This window comes from Pholis gunnellus (genome assembly GCF_910591455.1).
Source record: "Pholis gunnellus genome assembly, chromosome: 2".
Classification (NCBI taxonomy): Eukaryota; Metazoa; Chordata; class Actinopteri; order Perciformes; family Pholidae; genus Pholis; species Pholis gunnellus.
In genome coordinates, this window is record NC_136536.1 from 17,645,074 (window position 1) to 17,665,663 (window position 20,590).

General features: G+C 40.2%; 2 protein-coding genes across 3 annotated transcripts; both read left to right on the forward strand.

Moving 5' to 3' along the window:
* Nucleotides 1-1,092: 1,092 nt before the first annotated feature.
* sgk2a (serum/glucocorticoid regulated kinase 2a) lies at nucleotides 1,093-10,042 on the forward strand. Its single transcript, XM_079167134.1, has 12 exons — nucleotides 1,093-1,160; nucleotides 2,011-2,072; nucleotides 2,369-2,426; nucleotides 3,146-3,229; nucleotides 4,270-4,401; nucleotides 5,422-5,534; nucleotides 5,670-5,706; nucleotides 5,796-5,882; nucleotides 6,062-6,157; nucleotides 6,956-7,111; nucleotides 7,509-7,598; nucleotides 7,696-10,042. The coding sequence occupies exons 1-12, from the start codon at nucleotides 1,140-1,142 to the stop codon at nucleotides 7,849-7,851; spliced, it is 1,092 nt and encodes a 363-aa protein (XP_079023260.1). The 5' UTR covers nucleotides 1,093-1,139; the 3' UTR covers nucleotides 7,852-10,042.
* Nucleotides 10,043-12,408: 2,366 nt separating this feature from the next.
* On the forward strand, nucleotides 12,409-20,446 carry mybl2a (v-myb avian myeloblastosis viral oncogene homolog-like 2a). 2 transcript variants are annotated; one of them, XM_079169143.1, is made up of 12 exons: nucleotides 12,409-12,440; nucleotides 13,730-13,829; nucleotides 14,514-14,585; nucleotides 14,740-14,832; nucleotides 14,947-15,167; nucleotides 15,340-15,454; nucleotides 15,765-15,818; nucleotides 16,027-16,250; nucleotides 16,425-17,127; nucleotides 17,543-17,785; nucleotides 18,384-18,584; nucleotides 18,700-20,446. In XM_079169143.1, exons 1-12 carry the CDS (start codon nucleotides 12,430-12,432, stop codon nucleotides 19,297-19,299), a joined length of 2,637 nt encoding a protein of 878 aa, XP_079025269.1. In that variant the 5' UTR covers nucleotides 12,409-12,429; the 3' UTR covers nucleotides 19,300-20,446. The 2 variants fall into 2 exon arrangements, with proteins under 2 accessions (XP_079025269.1, XP_079025270.1); XM_079169144.1 differs by lacking the exon at nucleotides 12,409-12,440 and adding an exon at nucleotides 12,833-12,891.
* Nucleotides 20,447-20,590: the final 144 nt, after the last annotated feature.

The following is a 20,590-nucleotide window of genomic DNA, read 5'->3' on the forward strand; positions in this document are numbered from 1 at the left end:
GGTGGATTTTATTTATTTTATCTTGCAATAAGTCACTTATCCAAACTGCAAAAGAAAAGCTGAGAATGCTTTGCATATGTATGTGTTGCATATTCTATTCACGTTTTTGACTGAATTACATGTACAGTACATCAAGTCCAGCTTTGCAGTTTCCTATTCAGAATGTCAATCACATGTTACTTCATGTAGATTAAAGTGGGAAAACTGCCATAAACATCAGTACAGCTTGGGGTAAAATGGACAATGCAAATAATGTAAATGCACTGCAGACTGAGGTGCCTTAAGTATCTGAGTCTTTTCTTAGGGAGCAGAAAGAAGTTAGCAATAACATGTTGATTAATTTACAATGGGGGAAATAAATTGTCGGAACACAGCTTTCGGCTTGAGTACAATGAAGTGTTAAGTCCAAAACGGGACTCAGTCAGTGTTAAATCGATCTTTTTAGCCCAGAAATCAAAACTAGAGATGCTTGTTTTTTAATCTGAATGTGTTATGTTATGTGTTGCCTCAAAATGTGTGGGCATCACAAACAAAAAAGCTTTAAATGTCAAATTTGGCTCCTCTATCATCTTGAAATAGAGAACAACTATAAATAGATAAACTGGCCTGAAGAACTGAAATCATGGGGACGTTTGTTTTATTTCCGTGTGTGTGTGACCTTTGTCAGATATGATAATGAAACAACAATATTTACCATGTAAACATGTTCACTGATACAGTCTCTATATATACACACACACATACAGAATATACACAATGTCCTTCATTGTGTTTCTGTTGTTCCAGCATCTTGTTCCTTACAAACCAGAACTACGATCTCATCTGGATCCTTAGGTTGTCATACTGAGGTCAGCAGTTTATTAGGACACACACACACACACACACACACACACACACACACACACACACACACACACACACACACACACACACACACACACACACACACACACACACACACACACACACGGAGTCCAGGCTCATGAGAACACATCTTATCTGTGAAATGAGAAAAGGCTGAAGAGAAAGGTTCACCACCACGGTTGCATCCTGCACAGCTGCTGACCTCATGACCCTCAACATCTCCTCTCACAGGTCTGTGAATCACTGATGCTGGACCAGTGGGAGGGGAATAGATAATGGCCATGGCACACTGTAATGTGAGTGTATTTATGTTTGCATGATGCAATTTTGCCTTATTTCATTTTGGGCCATGTGACAGGGGTTCTGCCTGCAGCCAATGACGTCTTAACTCTATTTTCTAGAAATGGATGTTTATTAAATATCTCTGAGTATATTGTTATTAGCGAAACATCCAGGAGATCTGAGGTGAATGTGGTTGTTTGTGTTTTAGTTTACACAACACGATTTCTTGTAATGTCAAGATATCTCCACCCCCCCAAAACAAATTCCTCAATATATTAGATTTATCAAACGGATGATCTCTAACAGTGGGATCTTTTCATCAGATGTTCTATAATTACACAGTGATCGTGCAATGAGAGGAAATGTGACCCCGATCCTCGTGGTTTTATTGTAAGGCTGAATATTATTTCCCTTTTGGTGCCACTGTTTGCATGTCAGAAGTCCATTTTGTCTCAAAAAAAGAAAATAAGTGACTTTTGCTGTTAATGGAGAACGGGTGATTTTTGATCTACTAGACTGTTTGTCTCCCAGCTAAGTCAAAGTAGTGTAATTGAGGCCAACCTGATTTCAGCCATGTCTGAAATCTTAAAAGCATAAACCAAATTGTCTAAGTTTTGCTTTACAATCTGAAAAACAGACTTTCACAAAAGTTGTAGAAGTTGTTTAAAGAAAACTGACATTTACCCCTTTAGTTAGAGGAGTAACTGGCCTGTGTCTGTCCCATCATCTTTGTAATGCACAGTCAGGTTGTTTGCCAACCAAAACGGGACAGAAGAAGATTTTAAGAAGTTTAAGGGATGCTGATGTTAAATGGTGCAAGCGATATAGTCTAATTTCTTTTGTTGTGGTTTTTTTGTCCTCCAGTTGCGGTCACCATCCTCCTCTCCTCATGATGATGTCAACCTGGGACCTTCAGCAAACCCTCAGTCAGTAGCTCTGCTCTCACTAACCAGCATGTCTTTATATTACCACACAAAATATACAGCTGCCAACCCAGTAAAAATAAACTTGCATTGTCTTCGCTAAAAGTGTATTTCCAGTGGTCTGGATTAGATATTAGATATGAGAGGCCACTGTTAAGAGAATGGTCCATTTGAACTAAGTACTGTTTGCTTTTTGTCGTTGCTTTTCTACCATATGTAAGCTATTACAAATATAGTACTTCAGAGTTATTATGTAATTCTGTCCACCATTTAATAGACTACTCTCGGTCTCGTTTCAGTGCCAGGCCCACTGACTTTGACTTCTTGGCCGTCATTGGCAAAGGGACCTTTGGAAAGGTAACACTGAAACAATGACTCATTTATCGATCTATCTCTCTCTTTATTGTTGAATAGACATCTTGTGTTTTTCTTCCAGCAGTTTCCTGCTTCTCATTCAGGTCACATATTCACCAGCAGGGAAAGTGGTTTGAACTAGACTAGTCCTCTGTGACACCAGCTGACGATAACAATGCTGGACCCTATTGCAGGAATTATTGGTGGGTCGTATAGATTATAAGTTACTATCAGTGGTACTCTCAATTAGCAGCAGCTGACCCTTTTAGACAGAGGGGAGAGAGAAATAGTGAGCTGTTGCTGACTTTGCAGTCTACTTGCTGACTGCTGTCTGATCAGAATGTGCTGCCTGCTTCATGAATCATTGACTTTAGAGTCCACCGAGGCCTCTTAAGGTTGACCTGATTATCATCCAATCACACGTGTTTCATATAAGGTGTATTCCCTCTCTACTAAACTCTTCAAGTGATTACTTTCCTTTGTCGGCAGGATTGTATTTCTTCATAAAGAGTGATGTTAATGAGGTTTTTGTTGGCCGCAGGTCAATGTCAGAGCTTGTATCAACACACTTCTCATATTTCTCAGTATCATCTGTTTCCACAGATCACATATCTGTGTTGCGTTCTCAGAGGGGCTTGATGTAATGTCGTGACAGCGGTGTGTCGAGATGGTGGCGCAGTCTGTTTACGAAACAAACCACTGACAAACACACCTCCATGCAGGTCCTGCTCGCCAAGCTGAAAGCGGACAACAAATTCTATGCCGTCAAAGTGCTGCAGAAGAAAGTCATCCTCAAGAAAAAAGAGGTGGGCTCTGCTCCAGCTGATCCTCGCTGGCTTCATCCTTTCCTTTATGAAGCCAGCCTCCACACTAAAACAAACCAAACCTCACAGAGTTTGGATTTTCAGAGGCACACCGTTTTTTTATTTAATTAATAATTAATTAATCAATAATACAATGTTGCCTTTAAGCATATGACCTGATACAAACGTACCAAATACGGAATACACATGTTATGTCTTAGGTGATTCAGCAGACATGATTTTTAGAGATTACGACCAGGATGTAGCAGATGAAGATGGAAAATAGCTCCATGAGCCAAGAGGAAAATGTGTGCGTGTGTGTGTGTGTGTGTGTGTGTGTGTGTGAGTGTTATTAGTAAACAGTGTTTTAACCCAGCAACATGATCACAATCTTATCTAATCTACAGCTTGTTCTGTACAAAGAGCAGATTTTACAACTCCCAGAAAATAAACGGAGTCACTTCTTTGTTCTTGTCCGACGACAAAAAACATTATTGAACAATACAATTGTGGCAAACTCCACATTGTTGTGTGGACAACATTGACAAATGTGATCAGATTATTTTTATTATAAATGTAATGTACATTCTAAGAACAAAAATTCTGAAGAAAATTTAAATTATTTACAATGAAAGCTTAAGATAGAAATAAAATATTTAAACTGCAATTGACAATATGTACTGCATACTTCTACTGAGCAGCTAAAGTACTACAAATAGGTCTGTTTCACAGCAGACATGTAGCCCAGGTGTTACTGATAACATTAACGATGGCTCTGTTCACTTAAAGTGACAGTGAGCTAACGATACCAGGACCCTGAAATCAAAGCAGCCACAGAAACATTATTAATCATTAGATTCATTATTTACACCTGTGCTTTTCATTCTGTGAAAATGTATTTGTACCCCACAAACATTAACAAATACACTTGAGTACACAGTGGTAATGTTCAGGAAAATGTGTTTTCTGTATGATTGGTGTATTTGTGGCATTTTAATTAAATGTAGTCATCGCTGTCTCTCTCTGATGTTTTCTCTCTTTAGCAAAAGAACATTATGGCAGAGAGAAACGTACTGCTGAAGAGTCTGAAACATCCCTTTCTGGTTCGGCTCCACTACTCCTTCCAGACTCCAGAGAAACTTTACTTTGTCCTCGACTATGTGAATGGGGGAGAGGTATGTGTCTTAAACTAAATAAATCGGGAAAAAAACTTGATTACCGTATTTCTTCAAATAAACACCGGGGTCTGTATTCACCTCAACAGCAGAAAATAACAGGCTTTTATTTGAAGCAGGTTTATATTCGAGGCAGGCCTTCATTTCTATTTTTTATAAGTAGGATTGGTCATATTTTAGTCCCGCTGACCTGTTAAAGATTACGCTGTTAACACTTCTTGAACAAAATCATTATAACACTTGTACGTTACTACAAACTACAGTTGGCTGACACACACACACACACACACACACACACACACACACACACACACATAGACCCGCAGTGACTGAAATGCCAGTAGGCAATTACACTTTAGATGAGTACCTCAATCCAGAACAACAAAGTGTTGAAAATAACATGATTTTATTCAATTAAAGTGGTAGAAATGTACACAGGCACCAACAGTTTATCTACACTTTTTGGGCTTTATTTTTTCGTGTCGATCACGCCCCCTGCCGTTATCGGAAACTCGGCTTTTAACTATTTGAGGAAATACGTTGTGTTTTCTGCCGGGGTTGCATATGTTTTTATGGCTATTAGTGTCAAAAAGTCCACATGGTGAATAAACTGGAGTAAGACCTGGTTTAGCATCATGTTATTCTTGTACATTTTGGTTCCTTGTTGCTCATCTGGACACAGCAGGCTGCACTGTAACAATGTCCAAATAAGTAATCCTTTATTTACTCATATCAAACAAAGTCAGACACAGCTTGTTGGCGTACAGCCAGCAGAACAGTTTTCCAACACAGAAACTTTGCTGTGCTTTTGTGCTCGTGTGCGGATGATTTTTTTTTTTGTTAATGTTTGGTTTTGGATGTTTGGAAAATAATATCTACCCATACTTCTCATGTTTCATTCTGTCACTTTGCCCACCTCTTCATCCCTCAATACGTCTCTGTCCTCCTCTAACAACTAAATGTAAATTTGATTTCTCCCTCCATTTTTCTGTCCATCCACCTTTCTCTCTCTTCCTGTAGCTGTTCTTCCACCTGCAAAGAGAGAGGTGTTTCTCCGAGCCCAGAGCAAGGTTCTACGCAGCCGAGGTAGCGAGCTCCATCGGCTATCTTCACTCTCTCAACATCGTTTACAGGTCAGAACATTTGTGACAATACCGCTATGAGAGTTGGCCCCAATCATTATCTATTACACCCGAACCGTCGCGACACAAAACAGTAAATTCACAAACGATCTATCGTAATAATCTTCTCATTCTTATCTGTTGCAGAGATCTGAAGCCAGAAAATATTCTCTTAGACTTTCAGGTGAGTCCAATTCCTCACATTTGTTTTTTATAAACTTCATCTCCTCTATATGTTTTAGTCTTTTTTGCATTATGTATTGTTGTGTGCAGGGCCACGTGGTGCTGACAGATTTTGGGCTGTGCAAAGAAGGTATAGAGCCTGAGGGCACCACCTCAACTTTCTGTGGGACTCCAGAAGTAAGTAAAGAATACAACTGTATATCATAAATGATGAGGTCTTTTATTCCAAATGAACAGTTGACAACTCAACTTTGTACTGACTATGAACGGTTGCCTTTTAATCTAGTTAGAAAAAACAGTTGTGGAGAGAGGATTTTGTCCATGCCCTCTTTTTCTATCTGTTTCTCTGTCTGCAGTATTTGGCACCAGAGGTTCTTCGTAAGGAAGCATATGACAGGACAGTGGACTGGTGGTGTCTGGGAGCAGTGACCTATGAGATGATCTACAGCCTGGTATGTGAGTTTGTGTGTGGCTGATTTGTACGGTATCCCTTTTTAGAAGCATCTTCATGTTTGACTAGACAATACAGTATAATCCTGTGTGCAAGGTCGACATTTTCATTTGAGGGTGGGGCTAAAGTAAATCTCAGTGTCCAAATAAGAACAGTTTCAGCCTCTAGGGACCACATGCTTAGTACATTTCATGGTGACCTGTCCATCAGATTTTGATGTTTTTCTTATGTACAAATACAGGATTTGGCCTGGTAGTGGTGCAAGAGAAAAGGTCAGAGCATCTCTGTCCATAATTGTCTGCAGAAAATGTTGTAGAGACTAAAATGTCTCAACAACTATTAGATGGATTGCTTTTCAGATTAGTTTCAGACATTCATGTTCCCCTCAATGAATTGTAATTACTTTATGTACCCGTTATAATTTCCTCCGGCACCACCACAAAGTCAACACTTTAGTTTAAACAAAATGTATCAGATTCCTATCAGCCCCCGCTGTACTTTCTCGCGTTAGCATGCCAACACACTACATTAAGATGGTGAACGTGGTAATATTACTGTATCTGCTGAATATCGGCTTGTTAGCATACTGATGTTAGCATTTAACTCAACGTACGGACGCTATGCCTGAGTACAGTCTCGCAGAGCCACTAGCTTGGCTGAGGACTCTTATTTCCACAAATAGAATATGTCTATCTAGCATTTATGTATTTCTATATGAAATACTATGACTTGTTCCCCTTATAATATATTATATATAATATACTGTTTATACTAAAGATGTCCCATCCCTCCGTTTCAGCCTCCTTTCTACAGCCGTGACGTTGATGAAATGTATAATGGGATCCTTCACAAGCCGCTGCCACTTCCTCCGGGGAAGTCTGACGCTGTCTGCTCTCTGCTGGTGGGTCTTCTGCAGAAAGACCAGCACAGACGCCTCGGGGCCATCGCCGACTTTGTGAGTCTGTCTTTCAACTGTTGCTACACATGAAAACAGGCGGTTTCCCAGACAATAAATAAGCCTAGTCTTAGACAAGGGAAGATCAAACTCCATTAAATGCTGCTTTAGTCAAGGACTAGGTTATTCTAATTTGGGGAAATTAGCCTCTTACAGTATGAGACATCTTTTAAAGGGATTTGGACCTTTTCTGAGAACCCTCTGAGAAAATTGACCAAGATGACATCACCTTTATACTTTATTTCTCATTGTTTGAAACAACATAGAGTGGCGTGAAAATCTCTATTGGAGTGCCAGGTTGTCCTCATAAATGTGTTTTGGGATTTCTTAACAGAAGGAATGGAAAATGCCAGTATGTACAGTACACATGTATAACATGTCTCTATTTAATTTACAGTTAGAAATAAAGAACCACATCTTTTTCTCTTCAATCAACTGGGACGACCTTTACCACAAGAGAATCACTCCTCCTTACAACCCGAATGTGGTGAGTTTTTTCAGGCTGTCTGTATGTGTCAACTCATCCATTACTTGCATATATGTAGTCATGCTCTATCAGTTACATTGATTGTTTCTTCTTTCAGAGAGGCCCAGCTGACACTCAACATATTGATCCAGAGTTCACCAGAGAAATGGTTCCTAACTCGGTGAGTCGGAGCCCGGAGCTCAACGCCAGCAGCAGCTCCAACAACGCATTCAATGGGTTCTCCTTCGTCGCCACTGAGGACAGTTTTTTGTGAGGCGGGAGTTAACTGTTCCAATGTTTGAACACTGTAATTGATTCAGCAGAGTGAGCACAACTCTTTTGAGTCTGGTGAGAATAAGAGCTCCTCATGTACTATTGCCGAAATCCCAAGTGGCATCTATTATGTTTGACAACTGCAGGGATTTGAAAATGGTTCCTCTTCAGGGTGTAGCAGAGAGGGAACACGCCTGCAATGGACACATTTAAGGTTAAAATATCGAACGCTTTTTTTGCCTGGAAGTCACAGATCGTTATGAACATGTTACCAAATATTCAGGGCTGGCAAGAAGTAGGAGCATCTTTAAGATGCAGTGCAAATTATCTTTATTCCATTCCTTTACAATGGAATTAAGAGTGTGTTTTATTATTATTATTTTATAAACAGGTATTGTCATATCGTGTGGAAAAAACACAAAGTTGTCTTCCTGTGTACATCCAGACTTAGAACTAAATTTTCCTGCAAACGCAGGCAAAATCTCCGGGCGAAACACAAATGGGCATGACCATTGAACTTTCGGCAATTTCTGGTGACCACAGAATTTGGCGAAAACCAGGCGCAGCTGCAAGAGGTGTGAGTGTAACCCTCTGCCATGGAGTTTGCTCTGAGCGGAAGGAAAATAATAAATAATAATATTAAAAGTAATAACGAGGAAAATGTAATGAGTAATGAATAAAGTCGCTGCTGTGTAAAACCACAGCCCATCACAGCCCATCTCTCAAATGAGAGACTGCAGATGAAACACATGCATCATCTGTTCCAGTGTGATGACTATAGATGTTTAAACTGCTCTAAGTTCTTCAAACAAAGCATCAGTATTGATGTTTCTGCAAAACTCCCGGTCACTGGATTACACTCAAATGGATGATATTGGTTCTTTCAGTCACATTAAAAATCGTATTTTGATGCATATGTCAATCTGCTGTTAGTCTAGATGAAAAGAAGTGTTGCAAACGGAAAGAAGACAAACTTAACATACATGAAAGGTGCTTCATGATTTTGGAGTGGTCTGTGTCTATGCGTCTCTGCCAACTAAAGCCACGAATATTGCCCTAAAAATAGACCTGCGCCTGAGGAAAGTTGCCGTTATTGTCGTCTGTCTCACTGATCCCATTTTATAGAGAACAGATCTGAATGAACATATTTCTTATATGAACAGGAACCTCATAACCTCTGGGTGTGAAACAGTGGATGACATACAGAGGACCAAACGAAAAAGGCTTTTTTTAACAATGCAGTGTTTTGCATATTAACATCAGCTATCAACAAACAATTATCATCAGACGCTTTTGCCACATTGATGAGATATGCTAAAGAAACACTGAGATAACTGGCGGCCTCTTCTGACTTTTACACTGGGTCAGATTTCACAGGGAAACTGCTGCATTTCTGGCACAAACTGCACTTTGTAATCATACATAATGTTAACTTTTCTTTCTACTTTGACAAGATGGTTGTGCAAAGACAGCTAAAGACGTGACAGACTGATGATAAAATAACGTCCAATATGTTTTGTTCTTCAGCAAAGACCAAAAGAAAGTCCTCAACACAGTGGTCTCGTTTGTTTATAACAATTAAGAGTCAAAGTTAATTTGTAGATGATGCACTGATTTTAGAAAACGCTCCTTGTAGCACCTTTTTAAAAAATAGATAATTAGATAGCAGACTGTGATATCTATCAGTTTTGTTTCACGATACATGCTAAAACAGTTAATGTTATATAGAAAATACTGTATGCAACATACAGTAGCAGCTTTGCAGTAGGATTATGTAGTAATGTAATTATATCAATGTAAACCATGAGGTGCCTCTTTGCCTTGAATATGAAGTTGGTGATTGATGGTGCTTGATGTTGGCAGTAACGGGTGATACACTTGCATCTGATGTCATTTATATGTATACTTAAAGCCCTGTTTGTACACCCGATATTAAAGACGCTCTTCTCTTCCAAATCCTAAACATATCATGTTCCCATTTACCTTCTTAAAAAAACTTCTAAAACTGTAACCCTGCATGCCAAGCTGTTGATCGCTGACTGAACCTGTAAACAGAGAAGTTAAAGGTGCCGGGTCATGTGTGTGTGTGTGTGTGTGTGTGTGTGTGTGTATGTGTCTGTGTGTGTGGGTGTGTGCGTGCGTGCGTGCTTGTGTGTTTGTGTACAGAAACGTGTTAATAAATCAAATATATGTCAAAACAGTTATGTGTTCTTTTTGGATGAGCAATTAAACATGTGTGCATAAGAGAAGCAGTGTTCAGTGACCAGCTTGTAAATGTTGCATGTTATCAAAAATCACCTCACCTGAGTGATGATGACCTTTGCTGAGATTACAGGTAGACTATTTATCTACATCGTAAATTTAGATTGTGTGTATTAAGCTATTATTGCTTCACATCATTTCTGAGAAAAAAGTGAGGCATTAATACAACGGTTGAGTTATTGTCACGTGATAATTTTAAAACTTAAAACTTTTTCTCAATTTTTTTTTTTTTTTTTTTTTCTCAACTCAATTTTATGGCATACCATTGTGACATAGTAACGGAATGTTTCTGTATAAAAAGATGAACAAAAGCTTACAATATAATGTTATCCAAAACAACACCGTTTCTGACAGTATCCCTGATGTGAACACAGTTTTTGATTTGGTAGTAGAAGGTAAGAAAAAGACAAATTGTGATATTCTGTATGCTGTAACATATGTAGCCTGCAGGGTTATTGTTATTGTTTCCTGTAGTTATTCTTCCAAAAAAAAATCCAGATATTAACTGTAACTTTGTATAGCAACATAAAAAAGTGGTTTCGAAGAATAAATGAACAAAAAATGACAACAATATCATGAACCAAAAACATCAACAAAGCAAGGGAATGATCAGAAAAGAAGCAGATGAAGTAAAACAAAATAAAACAATAAAAGCACTGGTTAAAATAAGAGATAACAGTGAATAGTTTGTGAAGCAATCATTCTGGTTGCATATTTTAATATAAAACAGTATTTCAGTGTTGTTGCTGTATCTTATCCATTTGTAAAACTTCTCTTTTATGTTTTAATTCGACACAAACTCACTTGAGCACTTCAAGCAATGCTCACGTTAACCAGCAGAGACTCATTAACATAACATTTCCAGAGTGACCAATGGGTCAATTATTAACCACAGAAAGAAAGAAATGAACAGGTGGAGAATTGTGACCTTATTAGAATATCATCTACATTACTGTGCAACTGCGCCACTCAGAGGTCAAAATGACAAACACAACATATGATCAGAGTGTCTGATTCTGATGGATTTAAATACATATAAATAAAAACAGAAGTCAGAAGGCTTCGAAATAAACACATGCAGAAATGTGCGTAACATAGCAGTATGTATTACCACCTTTTCATTATGTGGGAAATAGAATTTGACTAGTTCTGGATAAAGATAACAGATTGAATGTGACAGGTGCAATGCTGTCAGAAATAAACATCCAAAGTGTGATGGAAAAACGTCAGTTTAAGTAACAGTGAGGAACCACCAGTTGCTTAGCAACACTGTTGAAGACTGCAGGGATGATATGAAACAAAGTGAACAAGGATGTACAACTTACGTTATCCACGTTAACATTAAGAATAGCAGAGAGCCGAAATAAATACAATGATGCTGGGTTACATTAAACCGATTCGTAGCCTATAGCAGAAATGCTCACTGTGATTTAGTGAATATGTTAGTGTGATGCTAAGTGTCCTTCTTAATACACGTTCACGAACACAATATAGGTGTGCGCAGATTTAGTTTACATAATGGACCTTGTCACTTCGCACATACATTTTTCAATAACAAATTTGCTACGTTGTGGTCAAAATGGGTGTTTTATATAAAGCGGGCCACACTTGATGGGATGCATATAGCTTCTTTGTTGGATTGTCTCCCAATGTTACTTGACATCTTTGTTACCACACATCCCTATTTTTGGAACGCTTATATATTCATAGAATTGTTATGGGATGCATATTGTTTTAAAAAATGATGGGAAAGGTTTCAAGATATGCGGTTGATGTGTCATAGACTTCTAGTGCTAGCTGTAGCACTAGAACGGCTAACAGCAAGGCTATTACTTGGTGAAATATTCTCGACTATCCTCTAAAAGAATCGAAAAATACACCGTTCAGGAATGTTTGATCGACACTGGTTATCTATTTTGTATTACCAATTTGTTAACGTTAACGTCGGAGGGTGAAATGTAGAGTAACCAGTCAAAGTCTGTACAACAGCAGTCGTTAGCCGTTAGCGTCGGTTGAAACCGTTGAAACCGCTTATCACGTGGATCGTTTCCGGGGAGTAGTGTAATGGGTAGCCATGGTAGTAGTGTTCTTGAACACATCCCATGTTCAGTCCCGGGTAATATTTCTACCGATACAACATTACGAGTGCTTTAACTGTTAATGTATTTTAATAATTAACACACGTTTCATTAGGCGTATGTTATTTAAACTCCGTAAAAAGACTGATTGTTTTAGTTGTTGTTAAACTCGTAACTACTCCAGCAGCCGTTGAAGAGCTCCAGTCTGAATCACGAGCAGAGCAGCAGAGACAGGAGGGATGTCGCGCGGGTAAGTGAGGAGACGTTAAGGTTCCTCGGTGTTAACGTTGCCTATTTTATTCGAGGGGTTGCATTGCGTTGTTGTATGTGTGAGAGTGTGAGACGACTGTTTCCTCTCACTCTAGCGTTTAAAAGCCGTTGTTCTGTTGTGTCATGGTAGTGAGCTGGAACAGCTGGACCCGGCGGTATTCCAGAAGCAGTTGCACAATCTAAAATTTAGGTAGGCATTTCTGTGTTCTCAACACTGTCATGTCAGCCAACTTTCTCCATCACAGTCGAAATCGACATGATCACAAACGCCTCATATTCGCCGATACAATTGTTGCGGTTGCGTTACGTTACATGCGCCGCTGGAGGCGCTCTACTTTCTGAATTTAAAGACAACGTTTCCTCAAGCGTGCTCATGGTGTCTGGTAGGCACGTTAGCTGAGGTTAGCTTGAAGTTAGAGCCAAGTTGCAATGTAAGTTAATTAGTTTGACAATCATTTTTGACTCATCAATCGCAATAATTCTGTCTTGAGAGTTGCCCAGTCTGATGTTGGGACACATACGTTCGTTGCATGATTTATATTTATGTCGTGGTCACTGTTTGGTTTGCACAAGCTAATGTTAGCTACTAAGCTATGTCAACTTTTCTGGGGTCAGTTATGCTCATGCTAGCTCGCTGCTCTGGATCACAATATGCATGCTTGTCTAGGTTTAGGACGGGAAAGCGAAATACACAGGCTTTGTACTCAAGGGATCAGTTACAAGTTAGCCAACTATATGTCAGTGTAGTGTTAATTAACTATTTGTATATTTGATGTTAAACATGCAAGGTTGTATGTCTGTGGCAACTCTGTTCGTCTTGGCTTCAACTAATCTCTCCGATGCATTGTGAGCAACTGTCAGTGTTCTAGTAATATATTCTAGTATTTTAATGTTGGGCACTTTAAATGTACCACTTAAACAAACATAATGAAGCCAAGGACATGAGTTCTGTTGATTTAAACCGGAAAGCTAAACATTAGTCTGTCTTTACATCTGCAGCTGAAACTTCTAACGCTTCACCAATGCAAGCTGGATGGAATTGTGTTCAAATGATAAAAAATGAAATTTAAACTGAACAGCATCCATTATAGAGTCCATATCAAACATGTCATATGTTCATATCAATTTACACTTTGAAAGCAGAGATGTCTAATCATTCTCTAGTGCGTCTTCTCACTCTTAATAGTCTATAAATTGATTGGCCCAGCTGAAGGTTTTTCAAAATCCAGTAATACATGTTTGAATTATTGGTTATTTGTCTGGTTGCAGCATGGATGAAGAAGATGATAGTACAATGTGCATTGACACTGACTCGGACGCAGCGGATAAGAACGATGGTACCAAGTCAGTCAAATGGACTCAGGAAGAGGTGAGTGAAAAGAATACTTTGACCTTAATATGTATGCTTCAGATATTCATCTGATTATATTATCTAGAGCAGTGATTTTCAACCACTGTGCGAGATCGTCAGGTGTGCCGGGGGATAATTGTCCAATTTCACTTAATCGGTCCCAAAATATATTTAGTTGCTGGAAATAATTTGCCATTATTGAGCATCTGAGCCTGCAATATAGTGGCTGGCTAAGTAATTAAATACAAGACAAGACGAACAGTGATGGAGAAATGCAGACTCTGAACTGGACCCTGGACAAAATGTCTATCCGACTAGTAATATTCGACTGCACCGACTCCGTTATACTTGGTGTGTGAGGAAAAGCTATCCAACAGTGCCACGGTCCCAAACGAAACACCCATCACTTCAAAACAAGAACACAGACTATTTTGTTCCCCTGTTTAACATGTCATTAAATTGTCAGCATATATGCTGTATTATGCTATAATGTGTCATTTTGTAACTTTTTTGGTTGTTGGTGTGCTGCGGGATCTTTATAATGTCAAATAAAATGTGCTGCGGCTCAGAAAAGGTTGAAAAACACTGATTTAGAGCAACACACGATGGTTTCCAGTAGATTATTATAGTAGTGTCAGTGAAGTCACAAAGCTTACACTAAACTATACTGAATCTGAACTGATTCCTTTTTTTTGTGTGCAGGATGAAAATCTCAAAATCCTGATCAGCAACTTTGGCAAAAAAGATTGGAAAACCACAGCCAGTTTTTTTCCGGTAAGTGTTCACCAGAAGCAAAGTTACTTGAGTGAGAGAGAATGAATGAAACAGCAATGTCAACTTTTAAAAGGAACAGAGGATGCAGATCTCTGATTGCTTGCCAATCTCTTCTTCTTTTAAAAAAAACAACAACTGTCTTTTGTTTTTGTAGGGGCGGACAGAATCCCAGTGTATGCACCGCTGGAGAAAGTACCTGAATCCTGATTTAGTCAAGGGCTTCTGGTCCAAAGAGGAAGATGATAAGGTAGAAGAAATGACACGGAACATCAGATACAGACTTTGCTTGAACCCAGTTTTTTAGTTAAATTATCCCATCTCACTCTCTCCTCCTGTGTTAACATGCATTTGCTCTGGACAGATAGTAGAGCTGGTGGACAAGTACGGCACCAAACACTGGTCGTTGATTGCCAGGCACCTGAAAGGACGGGTGGGGAAACAGTGTTGTACGCGCTGGCACAACCACCTCGACCCACTGCTCAAAAAGAGCTCCTGGACCAATGAAGAAAACCTCATCATCTACAAAGCCCACTCACTTCTGGGAAACCGGTGGGCTGAGATTGCCATGCTGCTCCCTGGAAGGTGGGTTATCTGTGATTGATCTGCTGAAGTGTAACAATATGGATGACGGGGCAATCAAATGCATTATTTGGTAGTTATTGTTAAAATAAGAGGGTGAATGTAACAACGTATCAGCCTGTTTAACCAGAAATGACACAGAGACCTGAATGTATATTTTTGATTCCTCTCGCAGGACTGACATTGCTGTGAAGAATCACTGGAACTCCACCATCAGACCAGAGTTGGACTTGTACAAAGACGACGCTGACATTATTTCCCTTGATATTCAACAGTTTGTTGAAGGAGAGGTACAGTACCTGTTTAGTTTAGCACATACTGTATAAGACTTATCACTGTCAGCTTCCACAGATTTCCACCGTTTGTACAAATGTTTTTTTGCAAATATGAATAGAATATAAATGAATGAAAATAGTTAATAGATTAGATTATGCCAGTTGATTAATCATTATTATAGTGATGTAGCAGGTAAAATGTTGGTTGGTTACAGTTTTACATTTTTTAAAGAAAATGCTACATATGAAATCAATAGTAGTAGTAGTAGTAGTGTCATTCATTGTACTACACTATTGTGCATTCACATGATATGTTGTGTTACAGGTGGACTTCAAGTGTGACGTTGTAATAGACACAGAACCAGTAATTCCTAAAGTGGTAAGCTTGCCATGATGATTTTCTTTTATGACTCAGAAACTTTTACCTAAGTACAAACACTCAAATTTCTATTAAGTAAGTTAACACAATAATCCCCAGACTTGACTGGATTTGTAGGGGTGGTCCTGGATGCATGCCTGTCATCTTCTGCTGTGACGTCTCAGCTGGCAAGCTTGGTTTGGCTCACCTACTCTCTGCTCTGCTGCAGGTCAGGCCAGTGAAAGAAAAGAAGGCGGCATGTCAGAAAGTCAAGCAGAAGACGGCCGCTCTGCTTCCACAGACTTTAGCGTCCACGAGTCCCTCCTTGCCCCGCAGTTCGAGTTCCAGTCCCAGCTCCAGCTCAGGCGCTGCACCAGCAGCTGCACCGGTGGACCAGAAGAAGTTTACCAGCGCGGCACTGAGGATGATCTCTGAAGACATGCTGCCACTCAGGTGACCTGGTGAAAGTGTCCTTGTTGGGTTGTTGTCCAAAGTTGGCAAAGTTGTTTGTTAATCCCCAAGTCGAATAGATGTCTAAACATCAAACGACCAGTCTAGATCACACACTCGCACGCATCATTTGCAAATGCACAATGCCAATGTAGCTTCCTTTTTTCTTCCCCACAGTTTTGTTGAAGGCGCAGGCTTCCGGTCATTCATGAGTACCATCAGTCCTGAATGCAGCAAGCTATCCCAGCGGGTCATGGGCCTACAGCTCTATGATGAAGTGGAGAGAACCATCAAGCCTCAGCTCATCCGGGACCTTAAAGCCTGCCTTGCCAAAACCAAAGATGGCGAGAGTGCAATTCATGTCACGTTCGACCTCTGGGCAGGGAATCAATCCCACCCAGTGGAGGAGCCCATTGTCGTTGTGCAGCTCCACTTCGTCAGTGATTCCTGGCAGATACGCCGTCCTATTGTAGCCTTCCGCCACCTCAGCCACAAAAACCTCAGCACGGCTGTGGCCAGGGAGCTTGAAGGTGTGCTGCTGAGCTACGGCCTCTTTCCTCCCAGCATCGGCTACGTGCTCGCAAACCAAGCCAAAGAAGCCCTGTCTGGGAACAACTTGTTCTGCGACTACAAGATCATGTGCTCATCCACCCGGGGAGAACCCGATGGAGAAGAGATGGTGGCATTTCTGTCAGACCAGATGTTTGAAACAGAGTCCCCCTTTTCAGAGCTACAGATTGGGACTAGAACCACCTGTGTGGCTCACGCATTGCAGCTTGTGATTAAGGAGGCACTGAAGAACTCCAGGGTGGTGGAAAACCTGCTATCGCAGGTCCACAACGTGGTGGCTTTCTTTAGGAGCAGCGCCTACTGGAGCGAGGTAAGAGAAACTAAAACTGATTTTGCAATTGTATGTTACACTGTGTTATATTTGTTTTGCAAAGGTACATAAAACCAACAGTGTGTTTTTGTTTTAATTATGTATTCATTAGCACTGATTATTAAACCTTTCAAATTCAGAGTGTGCAGACAAAAAAACTTTATTAAAATAAATGATATCTTCATCCCAACCTTCTTTTAGTTCACTGACATCAGCTGTTTTAAAGGTTTGTTTCTGAGCTGTAGAGTTATGTGAAACCAAAACTGATTATTTGAGGTGGGACAGCTAACTAAGATCACAGTTCAAAATGTATCAATTGTTCAATTGAGGTCTGACAATACCATTTTTGTTTGTGGACAGACATATGATTTTCTTTCCTGTGTTGTTGACCGTTTTGTATCATTGTCTTGTTTAGGTCCTGTTGAAGGAGTGCAACGTTTCCCTGTGCCCTTCCTCCAGTAGCTGTCGCTGGAACTCCATGATGCTGTCTTTACGCCGCATGGTGCAGGAGTCGGCCTGGAGCGCCATCATGGCTCTCCTAGCCCAGGCCCGCATAGAGGCTAACGACACAGCCAGCGCCCCGCCTCTGGTCATGGCCAAGAGGGAGCAAGTGATTGACATCCTGGGTCTCCTTGAGCCCTTTGAGGAGGCCTTGCAGGTAAAACAGAACGTTCATTTCATGGGTGTAGTGTAATATAATGTTTTACAAAGATCACATACGACTCTAAAATGTAGTATTACTTGTAAATATTAGTTGTTTTTTAGCACCCTAACCTTTTAGAAATATTTAAGTTGGAATTTCCACGCTTTACTTGGTTTTCTAATGTTACTTTTGGGGATATTTATTCTTGCAAAATATGAACCAATCAGCTTAAGAAGAGATATAAACAGGGTTGATATCACTCCAAGTAATGACATTGAAATGACCATCTTTTAATATTCGGCACTTTAGCTTCACGTCAGCCCACATTGTGTTACATGTTCTTAAACAAAACCTATTATCGGCTTATTTGGTGTTAAATACAATGACGGCTGTTGACAGATGTTCTGAATTGGGCAGTTTGAATTACTAAAGCAAAGAAAACAAAACCATTACGATCATTAATGTTTCAGCACCAATGCCCTTATTTGTCAATACCTTGCTTCATGGATTAGAGACTATATATTATATACATGCATGGAAATACAGTATTATAGTGTTGTGGTATTGTTGATAGATTATATGAGATCATTTCCCTATGCTTCTTCTAACCCAGGTCCTGCAAGGAAATGGAGTGACCATCTCTTTCATCACACCATCCCTGATTGGCCTTGATAAGACATTGGAGAGCCTGGTCACCAACTACTCCCACTTCAACAAGGCCCTGCGCACAGGCATCCACACACACTTCCAGTCCCTGATTCACCAGAAGGACATGATATTAGCTGCTGTGCTCGACCCCAGGATCAAACTGCAGGTATTGAATTGAAACATTGCCGTTCTGTCATGCTTTGCCATTTTACATCCACAGAGCGGAATCGGAATCACTCGAAATCAGAACTCTCATCCTTTTCTTGAATGTTTTTTTCCAGCCGTTTTCTGATGCCAAACTGGAGGACCAGACAGGTTTCCTAACACCCCCGTCAAAGTATCAGGCTCGCACCATCGTGGAAGCCACACTAGGAAGCATGGGGGCCTCAGCCACTCCCTCTGTAGAGGCAGATAAAGACCAGACAAGCAAGGAGAAAAAGGAGCCAGATGGCAAAGAGGCGAGTCGAGACAACGCACCGATGGAGGCATCTGGTGGCAGCTCAGATGACGGCAACCGCAACGGAGTCGGCGAGAACGATCTCAAGCGCAAGTCCATCTTTAACTTCCTCCAGCCTCTGGCAAAGACCATGAAGACGGCAGAGCTCGATATGTACCTCTCCGAACCACTGTGGGAAAGCAACAGCAGTGTGTTGTACTGGAGATCTGCAGCTCGGTTCCCCCTGCTCCAGGGCGTTGTCAAGAAGCTGCTGGCAGCACCGGCCACCTCAGGGGGCTTCGACCGGCTGTGTCCGATGGCAGCGTGCATTGTAAAGGCCAAGAGGAACCGCCTGCCTCCTCACACCACAGAGAGACTGCTTCTGTACAAAAACTCTTTAAAGACAAAGACTGTGAAAAAGCCCAGCGGGGTCGCCAAACACTGATTGGTTAAGTGACAATTGGGCCCACACATTTGCTTCTCCACACAACATGCTATGCTTCTACACCCAACTGTCACCATCCCTCTCAACTAAATTCCTCTGAATGGTCGATTTAAATAAATGAATTATTTTTGCAGTAGTAGTCAACAGCAGCAAAATATATTAAAAGTATATTGAAAATAAGGGCAATCCACTCAGAAATATCTCTTTAGTTAAAATAACAAGATTTAGCACAATGGCAGCCACAGCGCACAAACTGTTGTCATTTCTCTGTGGACTGAGAGTAAAGGGCATCTTCTCTTTGTCCTTCACACAAGGCAGCTCAACTGCATTCCAAAAACAATTTTACAATAAATCAGTGTGAATTAAGATGCCTTGAGAGCATGCATTCTCTGAAGTTCCTGTGCTGCTGCTAACTGACCGCAGATGCTTCATTGTCTCCTGTCTGTAACAAAACATTATCTGACTTTGTGCCTACTACTGGTAGACAACAATGCTCCTTATGCCACTGAAATAATTTGAAAGATGCTTAAATCTGCAATACGAGTGCTGCACATCACAGCTTTAACACCAGCTTGTGTCTGTGCAGACATTGATTTGTTGCTGTACTCTTTGGCAGTTAAATCACAGCAGGAGTGCATGACTAGTCTATTGAGTATCTAAATCTAAACGTTTTAAGGGATATTTTCTTGTGAAATGTAGGAGTGCCAGAAAATGCACTGTCAATTTGTATGTTTTCTTCCTTTTTTAATTTATTTGTTTTGTATGGTGTACAGCAGATAGACTGAGTATCGGCTCACTCGGTGTAAATTGAATTGTCCCTTTCCACTTTAAAATCCATGTTTATTATCTTAGTCTTTGACAATTTTTCTTATTTTTGTAAGGTGCTGCAATAAGAAGTGTTCTCAAGAGTCTTGATGTTCAGCTGTTTTTGCTCCTAACTGATTTGTAATGTCCGATGGGAAAGGTCAGTCTGTTTCTTACGTTTGCAGGTAGACTTTTACTCAAACTAAAGTTCACATTGAATGACATGCAGTGATGATTGTTCATTATTGTGGTAAACAGTAATGTGAACTTGAGTCCTTTGACCTCTCCACATGGGAATATCCAGGGAATGAACTTGTATTAAAGAATAAAGCTATTTTCTCTACATTTTTTCTGTACCCCATGATTTTCACATCCATTTCTGTGTTTTCTAAGAGCACTATCTGGGTTATAATATAACTAGTACTACAATCAACTGGGAGCAGTTAGTGTGCAGAGTCATTTAGCCTGAGCACTCCAGACTGAAATG

Excerpts from the sequence above, each read along its gene's own strand:
- sgk2a (XM_079167134.1), top strand. The coding sequence starts at position 1,140 with ATGGCCATGGCACACTGTAAT. Across the intron at positions 5,707-5,795 it reads ATATTCTCTTAGACTTTCAG|GGCCACGTGGTGCTGACAGA; the intron begins GTGAGTCCAATT and ends TGTTGTGTGCAG. Across the intron at positions 6,158-6,955 it reads ATGAGATGATCTACAGCCTG|CCTCCTTTCTACAGCCGTGA; the intron begins GTATGTGAGTTT and ends CCTCCGTTTCAG.
- mybl2a (XM_079169143.1), top strand. Across the intron at positions 14,833-14,946 it reads CCAAAGAGGAAGATGATAAG|ATAGTAGAGCTGGTGGACAA; the intron begins GTAGAAGAAATG and ends TGCTCTGGACAG. Across the intron at positions 17,786-18,383 it reads CCTTTGAGGAGGCCTTGCAG|GTCCTGCAAGGAAATGGAGT; the intron begins GTAAAACAGAAC and ends CTTCTAACCCAG.